Here is a 24030-nt window from a genome sequence, read left to right on the forward strand (position 1 = left end):
AACTAAAATTAGTAAACAGGTATAATAGGATTTAATTCAGGGTAACCTGGACTTATGGTCTTGGACTATGTTTCTGTGTGTGTCTGTGTTTTTCTGATATCTTATATGTGCTTGCTATCTGTGTGTGCTTTGCACCTTGGTCCAGAGGAATGCAGTATTGTTAGGCTGCATTCATGGGTAGTCATGTAAGGTTGAATGACAATTAAACTTCAACAATTAGTAATGATTTTTGAAGGCTCACTAAATTCTGGAATAGTTATGGAGGACTGGAAAATTGCAAATGTCACTCAACTCTTGAAGAAAGGAAATTATAGGCCAGTTAGCCTGACTTCAGTGGTTGGGAAAATTTTGGAGATGATTATTAAAGATATGGTTTTGGGGTACTTGGAGGTGCATGATAAAAGTAGGCCAAAGTCAGGATGGCTTCCTTAAGGGGAAATCTTGCCTGATAAATCTATTGGACTTCTGAGGAAATAACAGACAGGATAGACAAAGGAGAGTTATTGGATGTTGTATACTTGGACTTTCAGAAGGCCTTTGACAAGGTGCTGCACATGAAGCTGCTTAACACGATAAGAACCCATGGTATTGCAGGAAAGATACTAGCATGGATATAAGATTGACGGACTGGCAGGAGGCAAACAGTGGAGATACAGGTGGCCTTTTCTGGTTGGCTGCCAATGACTAGTGGTGTTCTGAAGTGGTTGGTATTAGGACTGTTCCTTTCATTATATGTCAACTATTTGGATGATGGCTTTGCAGCCTAGTTTGTGGATGATATGAAGATAGGTGGAGAGGCAGGTAGTCTCGAGGAAGCAGAGTCTTCAGAAGGACTTAAGGCAGATTGGGACAATAGGCAATGAAATAGCAGATGGAACAGAGTGTCAGGAAATGTATGGCCATGCACTTTGGTAGAAAGAATAAAGGTGTAGATTATTTTCTAAATGGGGAGGAAGTTCAAAATCAAAAATATAAGTTTGACATCAGTGGTTGGTAAATTAATGGAAAGTATTCTTAGAGATGGTATATATAATTATCTGGATAGACAGGGTCTGATTAGGAACAGTCAACATGGATTTGTGCATGGAAGGTCATGACTGACAAATCTTACTGAATTTTTTGAGGAGGTTACTAGGAAAGTTGATGAGGGTAAAGCAGTGGATGTTGTCTATATGGACTTCAGTAAGGCCTTTGACAAGGTTCCGCAAGGAAGGTTAGTTAGGAAGGTTCAATCGTTAGGTATTAATATTGAAGTAGTAAAATGGATTCAACAGTGGCTGGAAGGGAGATGCCAGAGAGTAGTGGTGGATAACTGTTTGTTTGGTTGGAGGCTGGTAACTAGTGGTGTGCCTCAGGGATCTGTAATTGGTCCAATGTTGTTTGTCATATATATTAATGATCTGGATGATAGGATGGTCAATTGGATTAGTAAGTATGCAGATGATACTAAGATAGGTGGTGTTGTGGATAATGAAGTAGGTTTTCAAAGCTTGCAGAGAGATTTAGGCCAGTTAGAAGAGTGGGCTGAAAGATGGCAGATGGAGTTTAATGCTGATAGGTGTGAGGTGCTACATTTTGGTAGGACTAATCAAAATAGGACATGCATGGCAAATGGTAGGGCATTGAGGAATGCAGTAGAACAGAGTGATCTAGGAATAATGGTGCATAGTTCGCTGAAGCTGGGATCTCATGTGGATAGGGTGGCGAAGAAAGCTTTTGGTATGCTGGCCTTTATAAATCAGAGCATTGAGTACAGGAGTTGGGATGTAATGTTAAAATTGTACAAGGCATTGGTGAAGCCAAATTCGGAGTATTATGTACAGTTCTGGCCACCAAATTAGAGGAAAGATGTCAACAAAATAGAGAGAGTACAGAGGAGATTTAATAGAATGTTACCTGGATTTCAGCACCAAAGTTACAAGGAAAGATTGAACAAGTTAGGTCTTTATTCTTTGGAGCATAGAAGGTTGAGGGGGGGACTTGATAGAGGGATTTAAAATTATGAGGGGGATAGATAGAGTTGACGTGGATAGGCTTTTTCCATTGAGAGTAGGGTAGATTCAAACAAGAGGACATGAGTTGAGAGTTAAGGGGCAAAAATTTAGGGGTAACATGAGGGGGAACTTCTTTACTTAGAGAGTGGTAGCTGTGTGCAACGAGCTTCCAGTAGTAGTAGAGGCAGGTTTGATATTGTCCTTTAAAAAAAATTGGATAGGTATATGGACAGGAAAGGAATGCAGGGATATGGGCTAAGTGCAGGTCGGTGAGACTAGGTGAGAGTAAGCATTCAGCACGGACCAGAAAGGCCGAGATGGCCTGTTTCCATGCTGTAATTGTTATATGGTTATATATAAATATCGGAGCTGCAAAGGGGCTTTTGAGTCCTTGTACTGGACTCCCTAACGATTAACTGCAGGCTGAGTCAGTGGTAAGGAGTGCAAATACAATGTTAGCATTCATTTCGAGAAGATTAGAATATAAGAGCAAGGATGTAATGCTGATAATTTATAAGGCATTGGCCAGACCGCCCTTGTGAGCAGCTTTGGGCTACATATCTAAGAAATAACGTGCTGGCGTTGAGAGGGTCCAGCAGGCTCACAAGAATCATCCTGGGAATGAAAGGGTTAACATATGAGGAATATTTGATGCTGCTGGGCCTGTACTCACTGGAGTTTAGAAGTAAAGAGAAGATTTCATGAAACCTATTGACTACTGAACGGCCTAGATAGATTTGATGTGGCGAGGACATTTCATAAATTGGGAGAGTCTAGGACAAGACACCAGAGCAACAGAATAGAGCGATGTCTATTCAGAACGGAGATAAGGAGGTATTTCTTTAGCCAGAAGGTGGTAAATCTGTGGAATTCACAGGAGAATGGTGTTGAGAGGGATAATAAATCAGCCATGTGTCATTTGGATAACTTCAGTACTTCAGGAACTTCCTTCCATACTTCATATAGATATTTCAGCAATTGTTTGTCTCTGATGCATTTACCTCATTTCCCCTTTCTGGACAAACTTGTAATGAAAGGCTGATGCACTCTTATATCTCTGGTGACGTTCTTGTGTTTATTTTTTAGTCACATTTCAAAAGCCGTCTGTCCAGTCCAGGTGTGATACAAGGAAATCTTTTATTGCAACTTCTTTATCTCTTCCAAGAACACATTGGTAACATGGACAGGTGAAGTACATTCAGACTTTAGCAGCTTTACTCTAAAATCCCAATATAATCCTTCTGCTTTCAAAACCTATCCCGTTTTATTCTTTTTAAATACTTATTTACCTGTGGGAGTACTTGTAGTTATTAGTAATTGTATTTATTAGCATTTCTGTGCCAGAAGATTCCTTTATTTTCTAACCACTTATCTAATTAGTTTACAAATGTCTTCTTCATCTGCTTACAAAATGTACAACACACTTGACCTTTATCCATATTTTCTCACTCTATACAGAAATCTTATTTCCAATAGCCTTTTAACATAATATCCTAATTCAAAATATGCTTCTTTGTTACAATTGATTTGTAATTTTAATTGCATCCTAGAATTAGCAATTTTATTTTTTTGAAACTATTTAAATTCAATGATTCAATGATAGAATATCTGCAGCAAAAACAAAACCCTGCAAATCGCCAATCACCACCTTATATAACGTGAAGGCATTTTTATATATAAACAATTTTGTGTATTAAACAATAATGTGTACATTGAACCAGTAGAAAGGTAAGCTATCACTATCTCAGCTGCCCAAGTGGATAGTAAGTGGCTGTTTGGCATTGGCATCATTCCTGACTCTGAAATTATGTGCTCCCGGTAAGCAGTCTTTGTCTTACACTAGTTTATCACATATATGTGACTGACACAACTATTCAGCATATTAGATTTTCATCTTGGCAAACTCATCAATTAATTTCTCTGCTGCTTTGTGATCAGCAGATGCTTTATCACACAAATCATTAAAAATTTAATGTCGTGCCTTTTCTTAATTTTCTGCAACCAGCCTTCTGAATTACCTTCAATTTTAGTTGGTCGTGATAGAACTCTGATTGTCTCATGATCAGAATACCTGTTCACTCTGATGATACACAAATGAGATCTTTATATTTCGCTTTATGCTGCGATTTTCTACTTTTTATTAACTTCTACTCATTACATATGTGAGGTCACTTCTCAGAACTGTGGTGCACAGAGCAATGCTCTCCAAAGTGCTGTCTGTTGGTCTTCAGGTTGCTCTTGAACAGATTTCCTCCAGGTTTATCTATTGACTGCAATGTCTTTTCAGTTCCAAGGTATGGTGTTTAATTTCTTCAGGCTGATTTTAATGTTATCTTTGAAGCACTTTCTTTCTTTACCAAGAGCTTTACTTCCTTCAACTGGGAGTAAAGGATTTGTTTTGGAAGATGTGAATTAGGCAACTGGATGACATGACATTCCATTGCAATTGGTGTTCCTTTATCATGATAGAGATGTTTTTCACGTTGGCCTCCTCCAGTATACTGCTGTTAGTGCTTCTGACCATTGAGCTGGTCCTCAAAATTTTCCCCAAGATCTTTGGTGATATTTTCCAGGGCTTTCAGGTGCCTACTGTATGTGGTCCATGATCCAGTTCCATACAGTAATGTAGGAAGGATGACTGTTCTATGGACCAAAAGTTTTATTTGGACCTGAAAGTCACGGTCTTCAAAGACACTTTTCCTTAATCTTTCAGATGCTCCACCAGCACTGCTCAGATGGTGATTGAGTCAATGTCTTCTTTTGAGGAGAAAATGCTGCCAAGATAGCAAAAGTGATGTACATTTCCAAGAGCAAAATCATCAATTTTTATGGAGGGATGGATAAATGGCTGGATGTGCGTTGGCTGCTATAGGACCTATGGCCCTTTTTATATTCAAAACAAGACCCTGCCTTGGCAAAGGCATTCAGAATACATTGGAAGTTTTCAGAGTGTGCTAAGATGGCATTGTCATCCTTGTACTGAAGCTTCATGATATTGAACAGCAAGTCTGCAAACCATTGATTATGCTGGATAGGCCATTAATCATTAGAAGCAGATTTTATTTCTTCTATCAAAGTTCAACTTTTTGGAGACCTCTACTAAACCTTCTTCCAATCCTTAAAAATCAGCTTCTTTAACTATAAACATCACTTGAGTAAATTTTTTGCACCCTCTCCAAAATTCAACTGATTTAATTTACTTACCAATCAGGCACTGTTGATAAAGGTTAAGTCACTGAGGGGAAAGAGGTCGCACAGAGGAATGGTGAAGACAATCCATATTAGAACGAACAGTAGTTTGAGTAGAGTAAGGATTAGATGGAGGAAGATGTAGAGTAGCCCTTGGAAGATTTGAAATACATTGAAGGGTACTGTGAAAGAGCAGCTGATAAATTATACTTGTGGTTTGTGGCTTAATATAAATAAGGTTAGGGAATGAAAATATAACATTATTATCTACATTTATTTAAGAACAGTTGATGACAATGACAGTCAGGTTATAGTTCATTCATCCTCAAACTTGCCATTTGAATGTTTGTGAATGCCTTTGACATTCATAGTGAGGACCTATCAGAAATTTAAAAGTTAAAATTATTTAAAAGATGAAGAATAAGAAAAGATCACCCCCCCCCCCCCCAATCGCCATGCATATTTGTATTTGCTTTTCCTGATGAGGCACAACTAGGGCTGGAACAAAAGCAGAATCAGGACTGGACAATAATTATAAGAACTGTTAGTGACATCCACATCTCCAAAATTATGAAAATTATAATTAACCATTATTAAACCACTTGGGTAACAAGATTATATCAAATGATGGCAGGGTGGCACCAGTGCCCAACAGCAATGTTTTGCAAACAGCTCACAAAACTACTAGATACTCTGAACTGCAATCGCAGTAATTTCCTTTTTCAGATGTACTTTTGAACAAAATAAATGATCTGGCACTTTTGTGATCTGGAGGCATTGGCAAACTAGACCCCCAAGAGTGCAGGTACAGCGGGGCTGCCATTGCTGAGGGTGTACATGGTGTCAAGGCCTGATAGTGGAAGACTACTCCGTGTGGATTAAAGTGCAAAACAAGATTAAAATTGTGGAAGATGAGCAGAAACAAACAGGTGTTCTGTGCCATCTTACTGCTTTTAACAGACCTCCCTCTCTTTTTGCAATTACTGTCCAGCAGGAGGTGCAGAAGACTTGGATGCCATGTTGTCACGTTCAGGAGCAGTTGTTGCCCTGCTGCCATCGAGCTCCTGGATGGACTTCACTCGCCTCAACGCTGAACGGACACTGCAGTTGCGGATTCACCTTTGAGCACACTGCAGTTCATGTTCCACGTGTTTTTGGTTACTTTTTGCATGATTTGTCCTCTTTCAAATATTGTGTGTGGTTTTTTTTACTGAATTCTTCAGTGTTTTGTGAGTGCCTGCAAGATGATGAATCCCAAGGTTGTATACATATATATGATATACATAAAATGACTGCCAATTGTGCAAAGTTTTAGGTACAAAGATACAGCTAGAGCTACACAATACTGCAGTCATTTTATGTATTGCACCATACCACTGCCACACAAAAAAATTATTCAAGACGTGAGTGATGAGAGACCCAATACTGATATGGGGCTCTTATGTGGACAGAGTGGGAAGGAAGCAGAGAGAGGGCAATCATGATTGGGGAAAGGAGAAGGGAGAGGGAAGGGAGTGGGAAGCACCAGAGGCATTCTGTAATGATCAATAAATCAATTGTTTGGAGTCAAATGAACTTGCCTGGTGTCTGTACCTGTGCTGGCCACTGGCACTCCTTCTCTGTCACCTGCCCACAACCCTCCCGAGGCATTCTACACTTGTTATTCCCAATATCCTTTTCTCCTGCCAAACATCACGTTGACAAATACAGTACTGTGTACAAGTCTTTGACACTCAAGCTATATACTGTTCATGTACCTCAAACTTTTTGCAGAGTACCATACTTTGATAATAAATTTGATCTTTGAGCTTTTAAATTGAAACATTTATTTATATTTCTCCTGCAACCAATTTCTCCCATTAATTTGAAATGGGTCCAATGAGAGCCGGAAGATCCACTAGAGCGCCCTCTGCCCAATCTGACGAGGCAATGTGGAAGTACTGTGCTGAGCAGAAGGTTGCACTACAACTTTCACTTGGGAATTTCCCAGTGACTCGTAGATTAACCTGTAGATTAGCTTACAGATCTTTCCCCTTTGGGATTCCTTCCCTTTTGCACAGCATTTCCAGAAATGCCATCCATGGGAATGCCCTTATATTTGTTTGTTAAGACTATGCACAGAAAACTGTTTACTTACTATTAATTGCTTGAGTCCCACAAAGGACTGTTCTACAGCATTTGCAGTCAAAGCTTGTCTCTTCATTGCAGCCTCTTCTCCCAAAAACCGCAGCATTACTTCCTTGACAGCATCACCCTGAAAGAATCAAAACAGACCCAGTTCAGTTTGTTTAATGAATCTTTTGTAGCAAGCTAAAAAGATTTTTGAAAACTCCCCCTCCAATTGCTCCTAGTGCTTTCAATTATGCAATGTAATATAACACAGATGAGTAAAGCCGCATGGAAATATTTTAGATAATCCCAATGCTATTGAAATAGTTATAGTTGAATACAAGTACATATACACAAATGATCTTTACAAAACTATAGAAATTATGATCTTAGAGCTTCTTCATTTATTTATTTTAAACTCACAGTACTTTTTACTGTTGGCATTTATAAGGCAAATAACCAATGTAACCATGTTATGGTGCACTAAATCCTCCTGACTGGTGGTATGATTGTATTCAGTTTTAAATGTTAACACTATGTTTAAGATTTTCATACATTTCCAAAAGTGTCATACAGTTTATTATTTACATATGAAATCCAAATCATATAAAAAGGACAGAATATATTATTTCAAAATCTTTGATGAATTAAATGTTTCAGTCTAAGCATTCCTTTTGTATAATCTGGGTGTTTACAAACTAGAAAACCAGGATGAACTGGGAGGTTCACCTTCTTCTTAAGTCTAGGTCAGCAGTATTCAAATCAGGTGAGCCTGACTTTTATAAAATGTCAAGGAATGACTTCTGTAAAGCTATCAAACATTCTAAGAGACAGTACCAGTCCAAAATCAAGTCTAGATCCAGCCATCAGCTGTGGCAAGGTTTACATATTCTAACAGATTACAAAATTGAAATCAGGCAGCATTGCTGACAACAATACATCTCTTCCCAATGAGCCTAACACATTTAAAATAGAAGGGAACAGGTATGTCACCACACACTCTGAGTGTTCAGTACACCTGAATGTACAATCGCAGATGTAAGATCAGTCTTCTGGAGGGTAAGCCCAAAGAAGGTATCAGGGCTGGATGATGTCCTTAGATCTTGTGCAGATCAGCTGGCTGGGTATTACCTCTCCTGCTTTAGAAGACCACTATCATCCTGGTACACAAGAAAATCAAGATAATGTGCTTTAATAACCATTGTTCAGTGGCTCTAACATCTACCATCACAAAGTGATTTGGGAGGTTGACCAAGACACATTAATCAACTCTGGTTTTCCAGGCAACCTCGACCCATTGCAACTGGCCTTCAGTCAAAACAAGTCTATGGTGGACACCATCTGCCTGGCCCTACAATTATCTCTGGGGTATCTGGACAGTAAATAACCTACATCAGGCCATTGTTTATTGGCTCCTGTTCAGCCTCAAATACTATAATTTCAGACAAACTCATCACCAAATTCCAGACTGTGGAAGTTAGTGTCTTCCACTGAAAATAGATCCTTGGCTTTCTGATCAACAAACTTCAATTGTAAAGATAAGAAGCAACACCTCCATCATGATTGTTCTAAACATCGGTGCTTCACAAAGTTGCATCCTCATCCCCCTACTCTACTCTCTGTACACTCATGACTGTGTGACCAGATTGTGCTCCAACTCTATTTATAAATTTGCAGATTATACTACTGTAGTAGGCTACACCTCAAATAATGATTAGTTGAGAGTACAGGAAGGGATAGTGAGCTCAATGACATGGTGTTATGACAACCTTTCCCACAATGTCAATGAAACAAGACCTGGTCATTGACTTCAGAATCAGGGGTTGTGCATATGCTCTTGCTTACATCAAAAGTGTTAAGGTTGAAAGCTTCAAGCTCCTAGATGAGAACATCAGCAGTAGTCTGTTCTGGTCCAACCACACTGACGTCATGGTCAAGAAAGTACACCAATGCCTCTACTTCCTCAGGAAGCTTAAAAAAATTGGCCTGTCCCTCTTGACTTACACCAATTTTTAAATCACTGCATCATAGAAAGCATTCTGCCTTGATGCATAATGGCTTGGCATGGTATTTGCTCTGCATGTGGCTGGAAGAAGTTGGAGAGAGTTGTGGACGCAGCTCAGCACATCAGAGGAACTAATCTCTCCTCTATGGATTCCATCTAAACTTCTCATTGTCTCAGTAAAGCAAAGACACCACTTAGCCCAAACTTTCTCTCTTCTGCCCTCTTCCATAAAGCAGAAGTTACAAAAGCCTGAAAGCACATACACCAGGCTCAAGGGTAATACTATTCCATCGTTATCAGACTATTGAATAAACCTTTCATACAGACCTCTTGTATGTTAAGATGGACACCTGGTCTCACAATCTACATCCTTATGATCTCGCAGTTCATCATTCACCTGCACTGTACTGTTTCAGTAGCTTTTACACATTTTGTGTCATTATCGTTTTAATTAACTCAGTTCACTGTGCAATGATTTGATCTCTATAACCAGTGTGCAAGACAGGCTTTTTACTGTATTTTGGCACAGATGACAAAACAACACCAATTGGAAGGAGGATTGTCAGTATGAGACGTCGTATGCTTATCTGCTGCACTTGCTTGGGCCTTTGCATGTTCCTGAAGCTACCTCAGGTTCTAAATGCCTATCTTGCATACTTTTGCTCTACTTTCATCTTTTCAGCCAACATTGGCCAGGAACACTTAGAAGACAATGGTGATGTTACATGTTTTCAAACCACAGTTTCAAAACATTCATGAATTATTAATACTATCTTCCTATTAAACTATTGCTATGATAGAAATAGTAGAACTTATTTTGAGAGTTTGCTGTCAAGTATGTAAATATTTTTCTATCAAGGCTGAATAAATGTAAACACGAGGAAATCTGCAGATGCTGGAAATTCAAACAACACACACAAAAATAAATGTAAGTAGGGTCTCAATCCTTGTGATATTCACCAGGGAGAGTTTGGCTATGCTGTCAATAGATTCTGAAGATTTTGTGGTGACGGCATTGACACCATTTCTCTAGTACCATTGCTATAGGTGGTCCATATCAAGGACGGTGTCCTATAGACTGTAACCTTTCTACAAAGATGAGATTTGGATCTTCAAACCTTATTTTCCCCAAATGGCCAAAGGTTGTACTGACATTTTTGAGGTGATGACTCATCAGATCTCTGCTTTAGTTTAAACATGGCTAGATGTCTGGGAAGTGATCCATAATCTTGCTGTAAACCTTTATTGTTTGGTGTCAGTGTTCTGCCACGGGGAAAGGTTGATAAGAGAATCTCATTTTGCAGATGTCACTGATTCTTTCAACACTTCACTAAACACATACTGTAAATGATTTGGAGTTTAGCCTTTGATCACTGTGTAGACAAGCATCATTAGCTTACAATAGTTCAATGTCTAAGAATGCAGTGAGGTGAATTGTAGAACAGCTTCCCATTTATCCTGAAGATTAGTTTCACTGCAGTGGGAACTTCGGTGGAGATGAGATGCAAAATTCTGATGGGAAAGACTAATGGGTGTCTTTAGACGATTACATAGGCTGATAAATAGACCCTACTGAGATTGGGTCTGTTGACAATTCACTCATTAAAATTGTAGTTTCCAAACCATCAAGTAGAATGAAGTCAAAATTCTAAGAGCAGCCAAATTTGAGAAGCATACACCATAGTCCCTCTCAATCGACAGAATCAAAGACTTTGGTGACATTTAAAAGACAGCATGTGTAATGCTTGATACTGCTTCCTGCATTCTTCTTGGAATTGTCATGAGGTGAAGATCATGTCCATCACACATCCAGATAAATGGAATCCACACCCCACAATTAAAGGAACAACTCTTTTATCATTGGGAGAAGGCTGAGTGGAACTACTCTTGTGCTGAATTTCCAAAGGCAGACAGCAAGAATATCTATAATAACTACGATTTTTTTCTCCTTTCCTGAATATGGCCATAATTAAATTTTAACTGATTGAACCGACCACATGCTCTTTTTCCTGTATTTAGGAGATGAATCTGTGAATATATCAGAAGTTCCTCTTTGCTAGGTTTTGAAATCTGAGCAGGGATAATATTTGCTTCTGAAGCTTCATTTTTTTTCCAGACTGAGCTGCTGGCAAGATTGAATCAAATGGCTTGCTGTAGGATCCTTCAAGCATTATCACATTAAGGATGTGATAAACACATACTGTATATGTGTTAAATTATTAAGAATTAAGTACTATTAAGTACTTTTAAATACTCCTTTCAGCATGCACTGACTGCCTTTCTATTTGTTCAAGAAGGAAGAATTAGATTTTTGGCACCGTTGTTTTGAGGTAGCAGTATATTGTAAGGCATAGGAATCACTATAAATCACAAAATAAACAGGTATATAGCACAAAAGAGAAATAGTATTCATGGACTGTTTGGAAATCTGACAGCAGAGGGAAAGAATCAGTTCCTAAAATGTTGAGTTTGAGTCTTCACGTTCCTGTACCTCCTCCCTAATGGTAATAATGAGAAGGGGGCATGTCCCAGATAATGATGGTCCTTAATAATGGATACTGCTTTCCGAGACAACACCTTTTGAAGATGTCCTCTGTGGTGGGAAGGGTTATACCCATGATGCAGCTGGCTGAATTGCCAATGCTCTGCTGCCTCTTTCGATCCTGCACATTGGAGCTTCCATACTGGGTGGTGACACGATCAGTCAGAATGCTCTCTACTGTACATCTAGAGATTTGCTAATTTTTTTGGTGACATACAAAATCTCCTCAAACTACAAATGAAGTACAACCTCTTGATGGCTTCTTTGGGACTGCATCAATGTGTTGGGCCCAGGATAGATCCTCTGACATATTCATGTTAAGAAACTTGAATCTACTCTTCCTTTCCATTGCTGACTCAATTACTATTGGTGGTTGATCTCCTGACTTTTCATTCCTGAAATCTACAATTAATTCCTTGGTCTTGCTGACATTGATGAAAAAGATTGTTAATATGACACATTAAGACCATAAGGTATAGAAATAGAATTAAGTCATTTAGTCCATCAAGTCTTTCATGGCTGATTTATAGTCTCTCCCCCCCATTCTCCTGCCTTCTTCCTATAACCTTTAACATGCTTACTAAATAAGAACCGATCTACCTCCCTTTAAATATACCCAATGACTGGACCTCCAGAGATGCCTGTGGCAATGAATTCCACAGGTTCGCTGCCAACTGGCTAAAGAAATTCCTCCTCATCTCTGTTCTAAATGGACATTTGTCTATTCTGTGGCTCTACTCGAGGGTCCAAGACTCACCCACTATAGGAAACATCTTTTCCAATCCACTCTATCTAGGCCTTTCAATAATTGATAGGTTTCAATGAGATCCTCTATCATTCTTCAAAACTCCAGTGAGGACAGGCTCAGCGGCAAAAAAATGCCTCTCACACATTAACCCTTTCATTCCTGGAATAATTTTGAATCTCCTCTGGACCCTCTCCAAAAGTCTTCAAAAGTGGCCCAAAACTGTTCACAATGCTTGAAGTGTAGTCCAAGCAGTGCCTTATAAATCCTGGGAATTACATCTTTGCTCATATTTTCTAGTCCTCCTAAAATGAATGCAAGCATTACATTTTCCTTCTTTACTACTGACTCAACCTGCAAGTTAACATTCAGGGAATGCTGAATGAGGCTGTTGCAAGAAACACATGGATTTGATGATTGGTGACTTTAACTTTCCACATATTGACTGCACTTTCCATACTGTAAAAGGGCTGGATGGGAAAGAGTTTGTCAAATGTATTCAGGAAAGTTTCCTAACTCAGTACATATTAGTCCTAACTGGAGAGAGTGTGATACTAGATTTCCTATTAGGGGATGAGACAGGAGTTTGTGCAGGGGAACACTTTGCATCTCGTGATCATAATGACATCAGTTTCAAGGTAATTATGAAAAATGATATGTCTGGTCCTCCTGTTGAGATTCTAAATTGGAGAAAAGACAACTTTGATGGTATCAGAAAGAATCTGGCAAGTGTGGTTTGGGACAGGCTGTTTTCTGGCAAAGATGTACTTGGTAAGTGGGAAACTTCTAGAAGTGAAATTTTGAGAGTAAAGCATTTGTATGTTCCTGTCAGAATAAAAGGCAGGGATAATAGGCTTAGAGAAACTTGAGTTTTTGAGAGATATTGAGACTCAGGTCAAGAAAAAAAAAGGTGCATAACAGTCTACTTAAGTAGGAACAAATGAGGTACTTGAATACAGAAGTGCAAAAAAAAATTAAGGAGGAAATCAGGAGGGCTAAAAAAAGTCATGAGGTTGCTCCAGCAGACAAGGTGAAGGAATCCTTAGGGCTTATTGAACACAAAAGGCAAGCAAGCAACAAAATTGATCCTCTGGAAGACTGAAGTGGTAATTTGTGGATGAAGCCAAAAGAGATGGGGGAGATCTTAAGTGGATTTTTTTGCATCTGTATTTCTTGGGAGATGGACACAGAGTCTATTGATAGGAGGCAATGTAGCAGTAAGGTTATGGACCCTATACAGCTTGCAAAGAAGGAGGTTTTTGCTGTTTTGGGGCAAATTTGGGCAGATACATCTTGACAGGGCATTCCCTCAGAACTTGTGGCAGGCTAGTGCAGAAACTGGAGTGGCCCTAGAACAGATATTTAAAACATCCTTGGGGTGCTGGAGGATTGGAGGATAGCTAATATTGTTATGTTGTTAAAGAAAGGAACTTATAGGCCTATGAGTCTGACATCAGTAGTAGATTAGTTATTCAAATGTATTCTAAGGGACCTGAAGTATTTGGATAGATAGTCAACATGGTTGTGCGTCTGGCAAGTTGTGTCTAACCAATCTTATAGAGCTTTCTGAGGAAATTACCAGGGAAGTTGATGAGGCAAGGACTACATGGACTTTAGCAAAGCCTTTGACAAGGTCCCACATTGGAGATTAGTCAAGAAGGTTCACTTGCTCGGCATTCAAGATGCGGTAGTAAATTGGATTAGACACTGGCTTTGAGGAAGAAGCCATAGAGTGATTGTAGATAGTTGCCTCTCTGACTGGAGGCCCATGACTGTTGGTGTGCCACTGGCTCTGTTGCTGTTTGTCATCCATAATCAAAGATCTTTATGATTATATGGTAAACTGGATCAGCAATTGGGAGAGTCATGGACATCAAGGTAGACTAGCAAAGCTTGCAGCAGCATCGGAACCAGCAGAAAAAAGGTCTGGCAAACTGCAGATGGAATTTAATGCAGACAAATGTGAAGTTTTACACTTTGGGAGGATCAACCAGTGTTGGTCTTACACAGTGAGCAGGAGGGCAATGAGGAGTGCGGTTGAACAGAGGGATCTGGGAATACAGATTTGAAATACACTTTGAAAGTGGTGTCATAGGTAGATCGGGTCAGAAAGAGAACTTCTGGAACATTCACCTTCATAAATCAATGTATGGAGTACAGGACATGTAATGCTATGTTGAAATTGTTTTGTACGATATTGATGAGGCCTAATTTGGAGTATTGCCCTGATCTGGTCACCTATCTACAGGAAAGATGTAAATACAGTTAAAAAAGAGTGCAGAAAAAATGTTAGGACTTTATTCCTTGGAATGTAGAAGATGGAGGTATACAAGGGTGATGAGTGTGTGGATTGAGCTGCCAGCGCAAGTGGTGGATGAGGGGTTGATTTCCATGTTTAAGAGAAATTTGAAAGGTACATGGAGGGTTACGGTTCGGGTACAGGTTGATGGGACTAGGCAGATTAATGGTTCAGCACAGACTAGATAAGTTGAAAGGTCTATTTCAGTGCTGTAGTGTTCTATGACTCTGAAATTATGACAAACTATATTCATAAAATTATAAATGAGAGCCATATAATTTTCCAAGTATTAACCCAATCCTTACAACCAACATAACATTTTTAGTGAACATTACAGCAAGGTGGTTTCTAAGTAAGTCAACAGAAATTTGGTTGGGCTACTTTTAAAATATTGTACGCCATTATGTTGCCCCATTACAGAAACGATGTGGAAGCTTTCAGAAGGGTACAGATGAGGTTTACCAGGATGCTGCCTGGATTAGAAAGGTATGAACTTTAAAGATAGCGACAACTTGTTTTTTTTTTCTCTCTGGCGCATTGGAGGCTGAAGAGAGACAGTTAGAAGTTAATAAAATTATGAGAGACACAGACAGTGTTGGCAGAGTCTTTCTCCCTAGGGAGACATACCAAATGCATCCATTTAAGATGGGGGGGGGGGGGTGAAGTTTAAAGGAGGTAACGCAGGATTCTTTTAAAGAGAGAGAATGGAAGGTGCCCCAAGTTGGCTGCCAGCGGTTGTGGTGGAAGCTGTTGTGACAATGGTATTTAAGAGGCTTTTAAATAGGCACTTGAATATGCAGGGAATGGAGAGATATGGATCATGTACAGCTGGAAGAGATTTCATTTAATTAGGTATCATGTCTGGCACAGATGTCATCGGCAAAATGGTCTTATCCTGTTTAATGTGTCCTCTAGCACTGCACAATGATAGGCACAGCATGCCAATCTCATGCCAGTGGCCAATCTCCTCACATCCAGCTTAACCCAACAAGTGTTGATCCTGTACACTTTGCCAGTGGAGGAGTTATCAATACCCTTTTCTTTTGCATCTCCCTTCAATAGATCACTCACTTGCAAAAAAAAAACACACCAAAGGTCTTCACAACTCTTTAGTCTATCATGAATGATTATATTAGCATTATGGCCACAAAAGAAACCTGGATATAATAATGACAAGAATTTGTACTGCATGAAGCATCTTCAACTTGGGTTTTCATTTTCATACTTATCTCAATCTTACTGATGTACTAACACTGGCTCTCATCACCAAATCACACCATGATCTAACTTTCCACATGCTCACTGCACTACTCCCTCTCGACTTTCATTTTACCAACTGTAATAAAAAAATTCTTATCATGCTATTTTCATTGCATTCTTCCCCTGGCCTCTGCACTAAGAAACTTACTACCAAATGTAAATTCAAACTCCATCACAATTGCTCTCTTAATCTTACTTGGCATTTTAAACCTCCATTCTCGGTCATCACTGATTCACCTCCACGACCTCACTATTCCCATCAAAGGTGTTGCTCCATAAATGAAAACTAACAACAAAATATTATGACGTCTGATATTTTCATAAAACCACAGCTCTAGAACATGAAAAAAATCAACACAGTACAGGTACTTCAGACCATGATGTTGTACTGACCATTTAACCTACTCCTAGATAAATCTAACTCCTCCTTCGCACATTAGTTTCCATTTTTTCTATCATCCATGTGCCTATTAAATGTCCCCAACATATCTGCCTAGCAGCAAGTTCCACACACCTACTGCTCAGTGTAAGAACCATATCTCTGTAAACACCCCTATGCTTTCCTGGAATCATCTAATGTCCATTCAATCTATGTCCCTTATCACTTCTCATCTGCTTCCATTCCAAAGAGAAAAGCTTTAGCTTGCTCAACCAACCCTCATAAGACATGTGTTCCAATTTAGGCAGCATCCTAGTAAATCTCCCCTACACCCTATCTAAAGCTTCCACATCCTTCATATAATGAGATGACCAGAAATGAACATAATATTCCAAGTGTGGTCTAAGTAGAATTTTATAAAGCCACAACAACTTCACAGCCCTGAACTCAAATCCACAGACTAATGAAGGCCAATACACCATACACTTTCTTACAACTCTATCAACTTGCAGAGCAACTCTGAGAGATCTAGGTTTCCTATGAACAGTATATTATATAGAAAATAAACAATATTTCTTCCAATGAAAGATCTATGTGGCAGGATTCCTCTGTTCGACAGTGCCTTGAATCCTGCCATTAATCCTATGTTCTGCCTTCAGTTCGACCTTCCAAAGTGAACCCCTTCAGAATTTTCCTGGTTGACCTCCGTCTGTCACTTTAGAAGCCCAGCTCTACATCCCAACAATGCCCCATCATAATCCTCACAACCTTTTACATAAGGAGTTCCCAGCTTTCTTTGGGTTACCTGGCATCCCCATCACAATCCCTTCCACGCCTCCAGGACACCTTTTTCTCTGTTTGCAATGGACCTGTCCGTTATTTCATCCTCCCTCGATCCATGCGTGCAATCGCCGTTTCTTTGACTTTATCACGTCCTGCAAGGATCACAAGATCTTCCATCTGCAGACCCCAGAGCATGGACTTCGTATTGCAGCCCCAGGCCTGGCCGTCGATCTCGGCTGCCCCAGCAACCCAGGGCATATTGAAAACCCAGACTCCAGCACCATCAATGCATGTTCCAACAACCATGGATTGGCCCCGCCGTCGATCTCGGCTACCCCAGCAACCCAGGGCATATTCAAAACTCAGACTCCAGCACCATCAACATGGGTTCCAACAACCATGGACAGCTTCAAAGTGATTGCGCAACCACCGACTGTGACTCCAGCCTTGAACTCCAGACCAGATCTTCACGTGCTGTGATTGTGTCTCCCGTCTCCCCTTCCCCCACCACCACTCTGCAATCCCCTCTCCCTCAGATCCCATCGTCAGCTCCTGGGCCCTCAGAGGCTCCAACTTCCTCTCACCCCAACCCTTCTCTCTCCACTGACACGACCAGCCTCCCTCCCCCCTCTGATCCCATCTCTCATCCGTGCCGGGTCTTTACCATTCCTTCTGACCTTCAACTGTCTGAGGCAGAGCGCTCTGTCCTCAGTAAGGGCCACAGCTTTGTCCCCCTTCACCCACACCTCAGCGAGTTCCACGTACGCCATGACGCAGAACTCTTCTTCCACCAGTTCCATCTCCAAGCTTATTTCTTTGGCAAGGATTCTCCTACCCCCACCGATGACCCCTTCTCCCATCTTCAATCCTCCTCCACTTCATGGACACCCCGCTCTGGTCTTCTGCCTGCTCTGGATCTCTTTACTGCTAATTGCCGACAGGACATCAACCATCTCGACTTCACCACACCCTGTTCCAATTCCAACCTAACTCCTTCTGAACGCTCTGCTCTCCGCTCCCTCCACATCAATCCCAACCTCACTATAAAACCTGCTGATATGGGGGGAGCTGTTGTTGTCTGCCGTACTGACCTCTACCTGGCCGAGGCACGGCGACAACTCTCTGATATCTCCTCTTATTTACCAGGCCATTGTCTCCTATACCATCACCAACCTTATCAGCTCTGGGGATCTCCCATCCACTGCCACCAACCTCATAGTTCCCACACCCCACACTTCCTGTTTCTACCTCCTACCCAAGATCCACAAACCTGCCTGTCCAGGTAGACCTATTATCTCAGCTTGCTCCTGCCTCACCGAACTCACTTCTGCATACCTTGACACTGTCTTATCCGCCCTTGTTCAATCTCTTCCCACCTATGTTCGTGACACTTCTCACACTTCGAATTTTTTCAATGATTTTAAGTTCCCTGGCCCCCACCGCCTTACTTTCACCAAGGACATCCAATCCCTATATACCTCCATCCCCCATCTGGACGGTCTCAAAGCTCTTTGCTGCTTTTTGGATTCCAGACCTAACCAATTCCGCTCTACCACCACTCTCCTCCGTCTGGTGGAATTAGTTCTTACTCTCAATAATTTCTCCTTTGGCTCCTCCCACTTCCTCCAAACCAAGGGTGTAGTCATGGGCACCAGTATGGGTCCCAGTAATGCCTGCCTTTTTGTTGGCTTTGTGAAACAGTCCATATTCCAATTCTGTACGGGTATCCGTCCCCCTCTTTTCCTTCGCTATATTGATGACTGCATTGGCACTGCCTCCTGCACGCATGCTGAGCTCGTTGACTTCATTAACTTAGCCTCCAACTTTCTCCCTGCCCACAAATTTACCTGGTCCATTTCCGACACCTCCCTCCCCTTTCTTGATCTTTCTGTCTCCATCTCTGGAGACAGCTTATCTACTGATATCTACTATAAGCCTACAAACTCTCACAGCTACCTGGACTATTCCTCTTCCCACCCTGTCTCTTGCAAAAATGCTATCCCCTTCTCACAATTCCTCCATCTCCGCCGCATCTGCTCTCAGGATGAAGCTTTTCATTCCAGGACGAAGGAGATGTCTTCCTTTTTTTAACTAAAGGGGCTTCCCTTCTTCTACTATCAACTCTCCTCTCAAACGCATCTCTCCCATTTCCCCTTCTTACCCCATCCTTGACATATTTAGTTATTTGTTTTTTTTTTCTCTCTCTCTGCTCATCACCCTGCCTGTTCTCCATCTCCCTCTGGTGCTTCCCCCACCCCCCCTTTCTCCCGAGGCCTCCCATCCCATGATCCTTTCCCTTCTCCAGCTCTGTATCACTTTCGCCAATCACCTTTCCAGCTCTTAGCTTCATCCTATCCCCTCCAGTCTTCTCCTATCATTTTGCATTTTCCTCTCCCCCACTACTTTCAAATCTCTTAGTATCTCTCCTTTCAGCTAGTCCTGACGAAGGGTCTCGGCCCAAAACGTCGACAGTGCTTCTCCCTATAGATGCTGCCTGGCCTGCTGTGTTCCACCAGCATTTTGTGTGTGTTGTTTGAATTTTCAGCATCTGCAAATTTCCTCGTGCTTGCTCTTTGGGTCCCAGATTGTGTCCTGAGTGTCTGCCCTGCCTTTACATAAAAATGATAAAGAACTTTGATTTATGATGCACAGTTTAAACTGTCCTTTAGTTAGCACCTAACTCTCAGAACTCACTTTGCAAAACCTCGTCCCTCTTGTGATCCATGTCATTGGAGCCTACATGGACCACAACATCTGGCCGCTCACTGTCCCACTTAATAAAGCTGGGAGCTTAATCCGGGATGTCCCAGGCCTTGTCACCTGGGAGGCGACATACCATCCATCACATTCTCGTGCACAGAACCTCCCTTCTATCTCCCTAACTAACAAATCCCTTTACCACTGTGTGCCTCTTCTCCTCCCTTCCTTCTGAGCCACTGAGCCAGACTTGGTGACAGAAACCTGATCACTGTGACTTTCTTCTACAAAGTCACCCCCAGCAGTATCCAAAGTGGTATATTTGTTGTTTAGGGGATGGCTACACTGGCTGGTTAATCCCTTTCATCCTCTTGTCACCCAGTTTCCTGCCTCCTGCACCTTGAGTGTAACTATATGTCCTATCTATCATCCTCTCAGCCTCCCCAATGATCTGGAATTCATCCAGTTTCAGTTCCTTAAATGTGTAGTACTAGAAGCTGCAGCTGGATGTACTTCTTTCAGCTGAAGTTGTCAGGGACACTCAATGTCTTCCTACATCCCACAGAAAGAGCATTCAACTATCCTACCTTACATACCTACTGTTCTAACTGTGTAATTATAAAGAAGGAAACAATAAATAAATTGACAAAAAAATCTACTTATAACTTTTCACCTTCTCTCCTTCAACTCTTTCCTTGCTGAAGCTTCAAGAAAGTAAAGTCTCAAAATCCCCACTCTGACACTGTCCACTCCATCAAAGGCCACCTCATTTACCCCTGCCTTATTTTAATTTGCATTTGGTAATAAATCCTGATCTTTGACTGGCCACTGTGCAAAGGTCCGTTTGAATTTTTTTATCTTCTTGAATTTGTTCAAGAATATTTTGACCCAATCTTATATAAAATAAATTCTCTTGTTGAAAAGTCAATAACAGCATTTTCAAGATTGGCTTATCCACCTTCACTATGTGTGATCTTTGCAAACTGCCAGACCATAGTAGATGGAAACTCCATACCCTATAACTTATTACAATACCCTTAAGTGATCTTTTCTACAACAGCTCTAAATACATGAGTTTTTCCAATTAGATTGTGCTTAATTAAAGGGGGTAGTAGTAAAAGGAAAATCAACAAATTAATAAAGTTTACAACATTGTGAAAGATGCTTGGCAGGGTTATCAACTTTGAACCCAGATGATAAATAAATGTTTATTCTAAATTATAAGAAGCCAAAAATAGACTATCACAGACAGAATTAGAAGTCCAGGTATGGAAATCACCAAAAAGTAGCACAGATATGACATATAATTTAAAACAATTATTCACAATTATATCAGGTATAAATATTAAATGATGATAAATTCCATTGCCTGGACTTGCATTCCTTTGAAAGACAGAAAATTAAGGAAGATGATCTAATTGATGTATTTAAAATAGTTAACACAAAGCTGGTGAAAAAGTGATAACCTCAAATTAGAGGCAAATCACTGATGTTAGGATGTTCACAGAAAAACTGATGGAAATGTTCTAATCAAAAGCAGTTCAAACACATTGAAATTAGAAAACAGAAAAATTCTGTTCAATGCAAAGAGACTGGAACTTGCAGCTCTATTCCAATATACTCACCCTTTCCTTTAGCTGCTACTATAATCAATCTTAAAAGATCTGGTCTCTGCTTCCGTCACTAACTTTGGATTTGATATCTTGCACAACACAAGCAGTAAAAACTTCTTGCTGTGTATCTTCTTATCTAAGCCTGGGATTTCAAACTGCACTTATGAAAGGGTAATCTATTACTTATCAGAATTAATTACTTTTGTGAAGAACAGACTTTACAAAGCTTTCAATAGGGAAAAATCCCTAGAAAGAAAAAAAATATAATATATACTGTATATAGCTTTTGTATTCATCCAAAAAAACATTATTTTTTTTCCCTTATGAAATGCATCCCTGCATCTAGCAGGCTCAATATTAGAAATGCTGCCAAATTAACAAGTCAGCATTTTCACGACACAGAAACAAAACAGACTTACTTGTACATTGTCAAACTTTAGACCAGGCATGGTCAACTTCTCTTTGTCAATGAATACTGTGTTATACTGTTGAGTAGCTACAGAAATTAGAATTTTTCTAGTCTCTTCAGATGGAAGCCAAGCATCATACCGCCTGTCTACCTCACTCATATTCAATGCTGTTGCAAAGGGATCGTCACTTCCTGCAAATGCTGCTTGGAGCTGAGTGAAGGGCTTGGGTGACAGAGATGTTTCTGTAGATGATGCTGCTGAACGTGTAATACCATTTCCTATGATGAAGGATTTGTTTGTGGAGCTAGATGGACTTGTTATTCCTGGAACAGAAAGTGAGGACAATCGATCAGGCACTGAAGCACTAGCATTTGGATTGCTAACAGAAATTAAAGATGTTGATGTAAATGAGTCAAAAAATTCTGCTGCTGATGAACTTGTACAGACATCATCTGTGAAAAATTTGCTTAGGCTAGGACTAGGATGAACTCCAAATAGTGGTTTATTTGGAGTATCAATGATAGTTCCAAAGCTGGGAGATTTTACCATCTGCGGTTCATAGCCATCTGCTTTCAAAGGAGTATTGACCTGGTCTTTATCTTGCTTGTCCTGATTAAAAATTGTGCATACCGGCAGATTTTCATCCTTTGCTGAATGAGTGGTTACTGGCATCTGACCCTGTTTCTCTTGCAATTCTAAGTCAATCTGGCCATCTGATCCATTTTCAGGACTTTCCTTTGGAACTTGAAGATCATCTTCTGATCCGACTGCAAGTTCCAGATTCTGTGAGGCAGATGTTTCATCTTGTATTGGAGTTTTATCATCATCAGCATTATGTACAGATGTTACATGTTCACTTTGTTGAGCAGAAGCCTCTTTATAATCCTCCTTCTCAGAACGTACTGGTGGAACATCACCACATTCCATGTCTAAAGCCTCTTCACAGTCATGCAGGATTGCTAGGTCTCCTACATCACCCTCACTATTACTAGGTGAGTCAGATATTATTACACTCTCCATCATCTGTTCATTAAGCTTATCCATCAGATTCATTTGACAGGTATCAGCCAATTTATCTGTAGGCGCCGATACAAATGTATCAGCACGTAGGTCAATATTTTCTGTTCCAAATAACAATTGCTGCTGCTGAGTTTGAGGTTCCTGGAGCACTGTTTTCATATTCTCTTTATTCATCTCCTCATCAATACTTAACGTGACAGTATCAGTAACCTTGGAGGCGAGTTGAAGATTTTCCATCTTTTCCTGCAACCAAAATTCATAATTTTAGTGTATTGCATATTAAAATTCTGCTCCATCATCATGGCCAAACTACAGCCTCCACATTATTCACCTGTTAACAATAGTAGGAGAATGGAATGGTCGAGCACCTCCACTCCATCCGCAACAACAAAGAGGATCTCCCGGTTGCCACCCACTTCAACTCTGCTTCACATTCCCATTCGGATATGTCCATACATGGCCTCCTCTACTGCCATGATGAGGCCAAACTCAGGTTGGAGGAGCAGCACCTCATACACTGTCTGGGTAGTCTCCAGCCTCTTGGCATAAACATCGAATTCTCCAACTTCTGGTAATTCCATCCCTCTCCCTTCCCCCATCCCACTTTCACTCTGCCTCCTCCTCCAGCTGCCTATCTGCTCCCTCATGGTTCTGCCTTCTACTACCCATAGTGCTTTCCCCTTACATTCCTTCTCCAACTTTCCTGCCTATTCCCTTCCCCCACCCCTTGATATTTCGTCCTAATGGTTTTTCACCTGGCACCTACCAGCCTTCTCCTTTCCAACCTCCCCCACCTTCTTGATAGGGCCCCTGCCCCCTCCTTCTTCAGTCCTGACGAAGGGTCTCGGCCTGAAACGTTGACTACTCGTATCTACGGATGCTGCCCAACCTGCTGAGTTCCTCCAGCGTGTTTGTACGTGTTCATTTAACCACGGCATCCGCAGTGTACTTCGTGTTTAAATTAAATTATTTTCTTTGCTAGCAA

At 40.6% G+C, this 24030-nt stretch overlaps 1 protein-coding gene across 4 annotated transcripts in view; it reads right to left on the bottom strand.

Annotated features, from left to right (window-relative positions):
• trappc12 (trafficking protein particle complex subunit 12) overlaps positions 1–24030 on the bottom strand; it is a 111673-nt gene that overhangs the window by 82124 nt on the left and 5519 nt on the right. For all 4 annotated transcript variants that reach the window (XM_059981990.1, XM_059981991.1, XM_059981989.1 and 1 more), the window contains 2 exons: positions 22035–23288; positions 7321–7437 (listed from right to left, as the gene is read on the bottom strand). In XM_059981990.1, the coding sequence (XP_059837973.1) occupies positions 7321–7437; positions 22035–23282 (1365 nt within the window). In that variant the 5' untranslated portion in view covers positions 23283–23288. The remainder of the gene's footprint in view (positions 1–7320; positions 7438–22034; positions 23289–24030) is intronic.

Source organism: Hypanus sabinus, chromosome 10 (genome assembly GCF_030144855.1).
Source record: "Hypanus sabinus isolate sHypSab1 chromosome 10, sHypSab1.hap1, whole genome shotgun sequence".
Classification (NCBI taxonomy): Eukaryota; Metazoa; Chordata; class Chondrichthyes; order Myliobatiformes; family Dasyatidae; genus Hypanus; species Hypanus sabinus.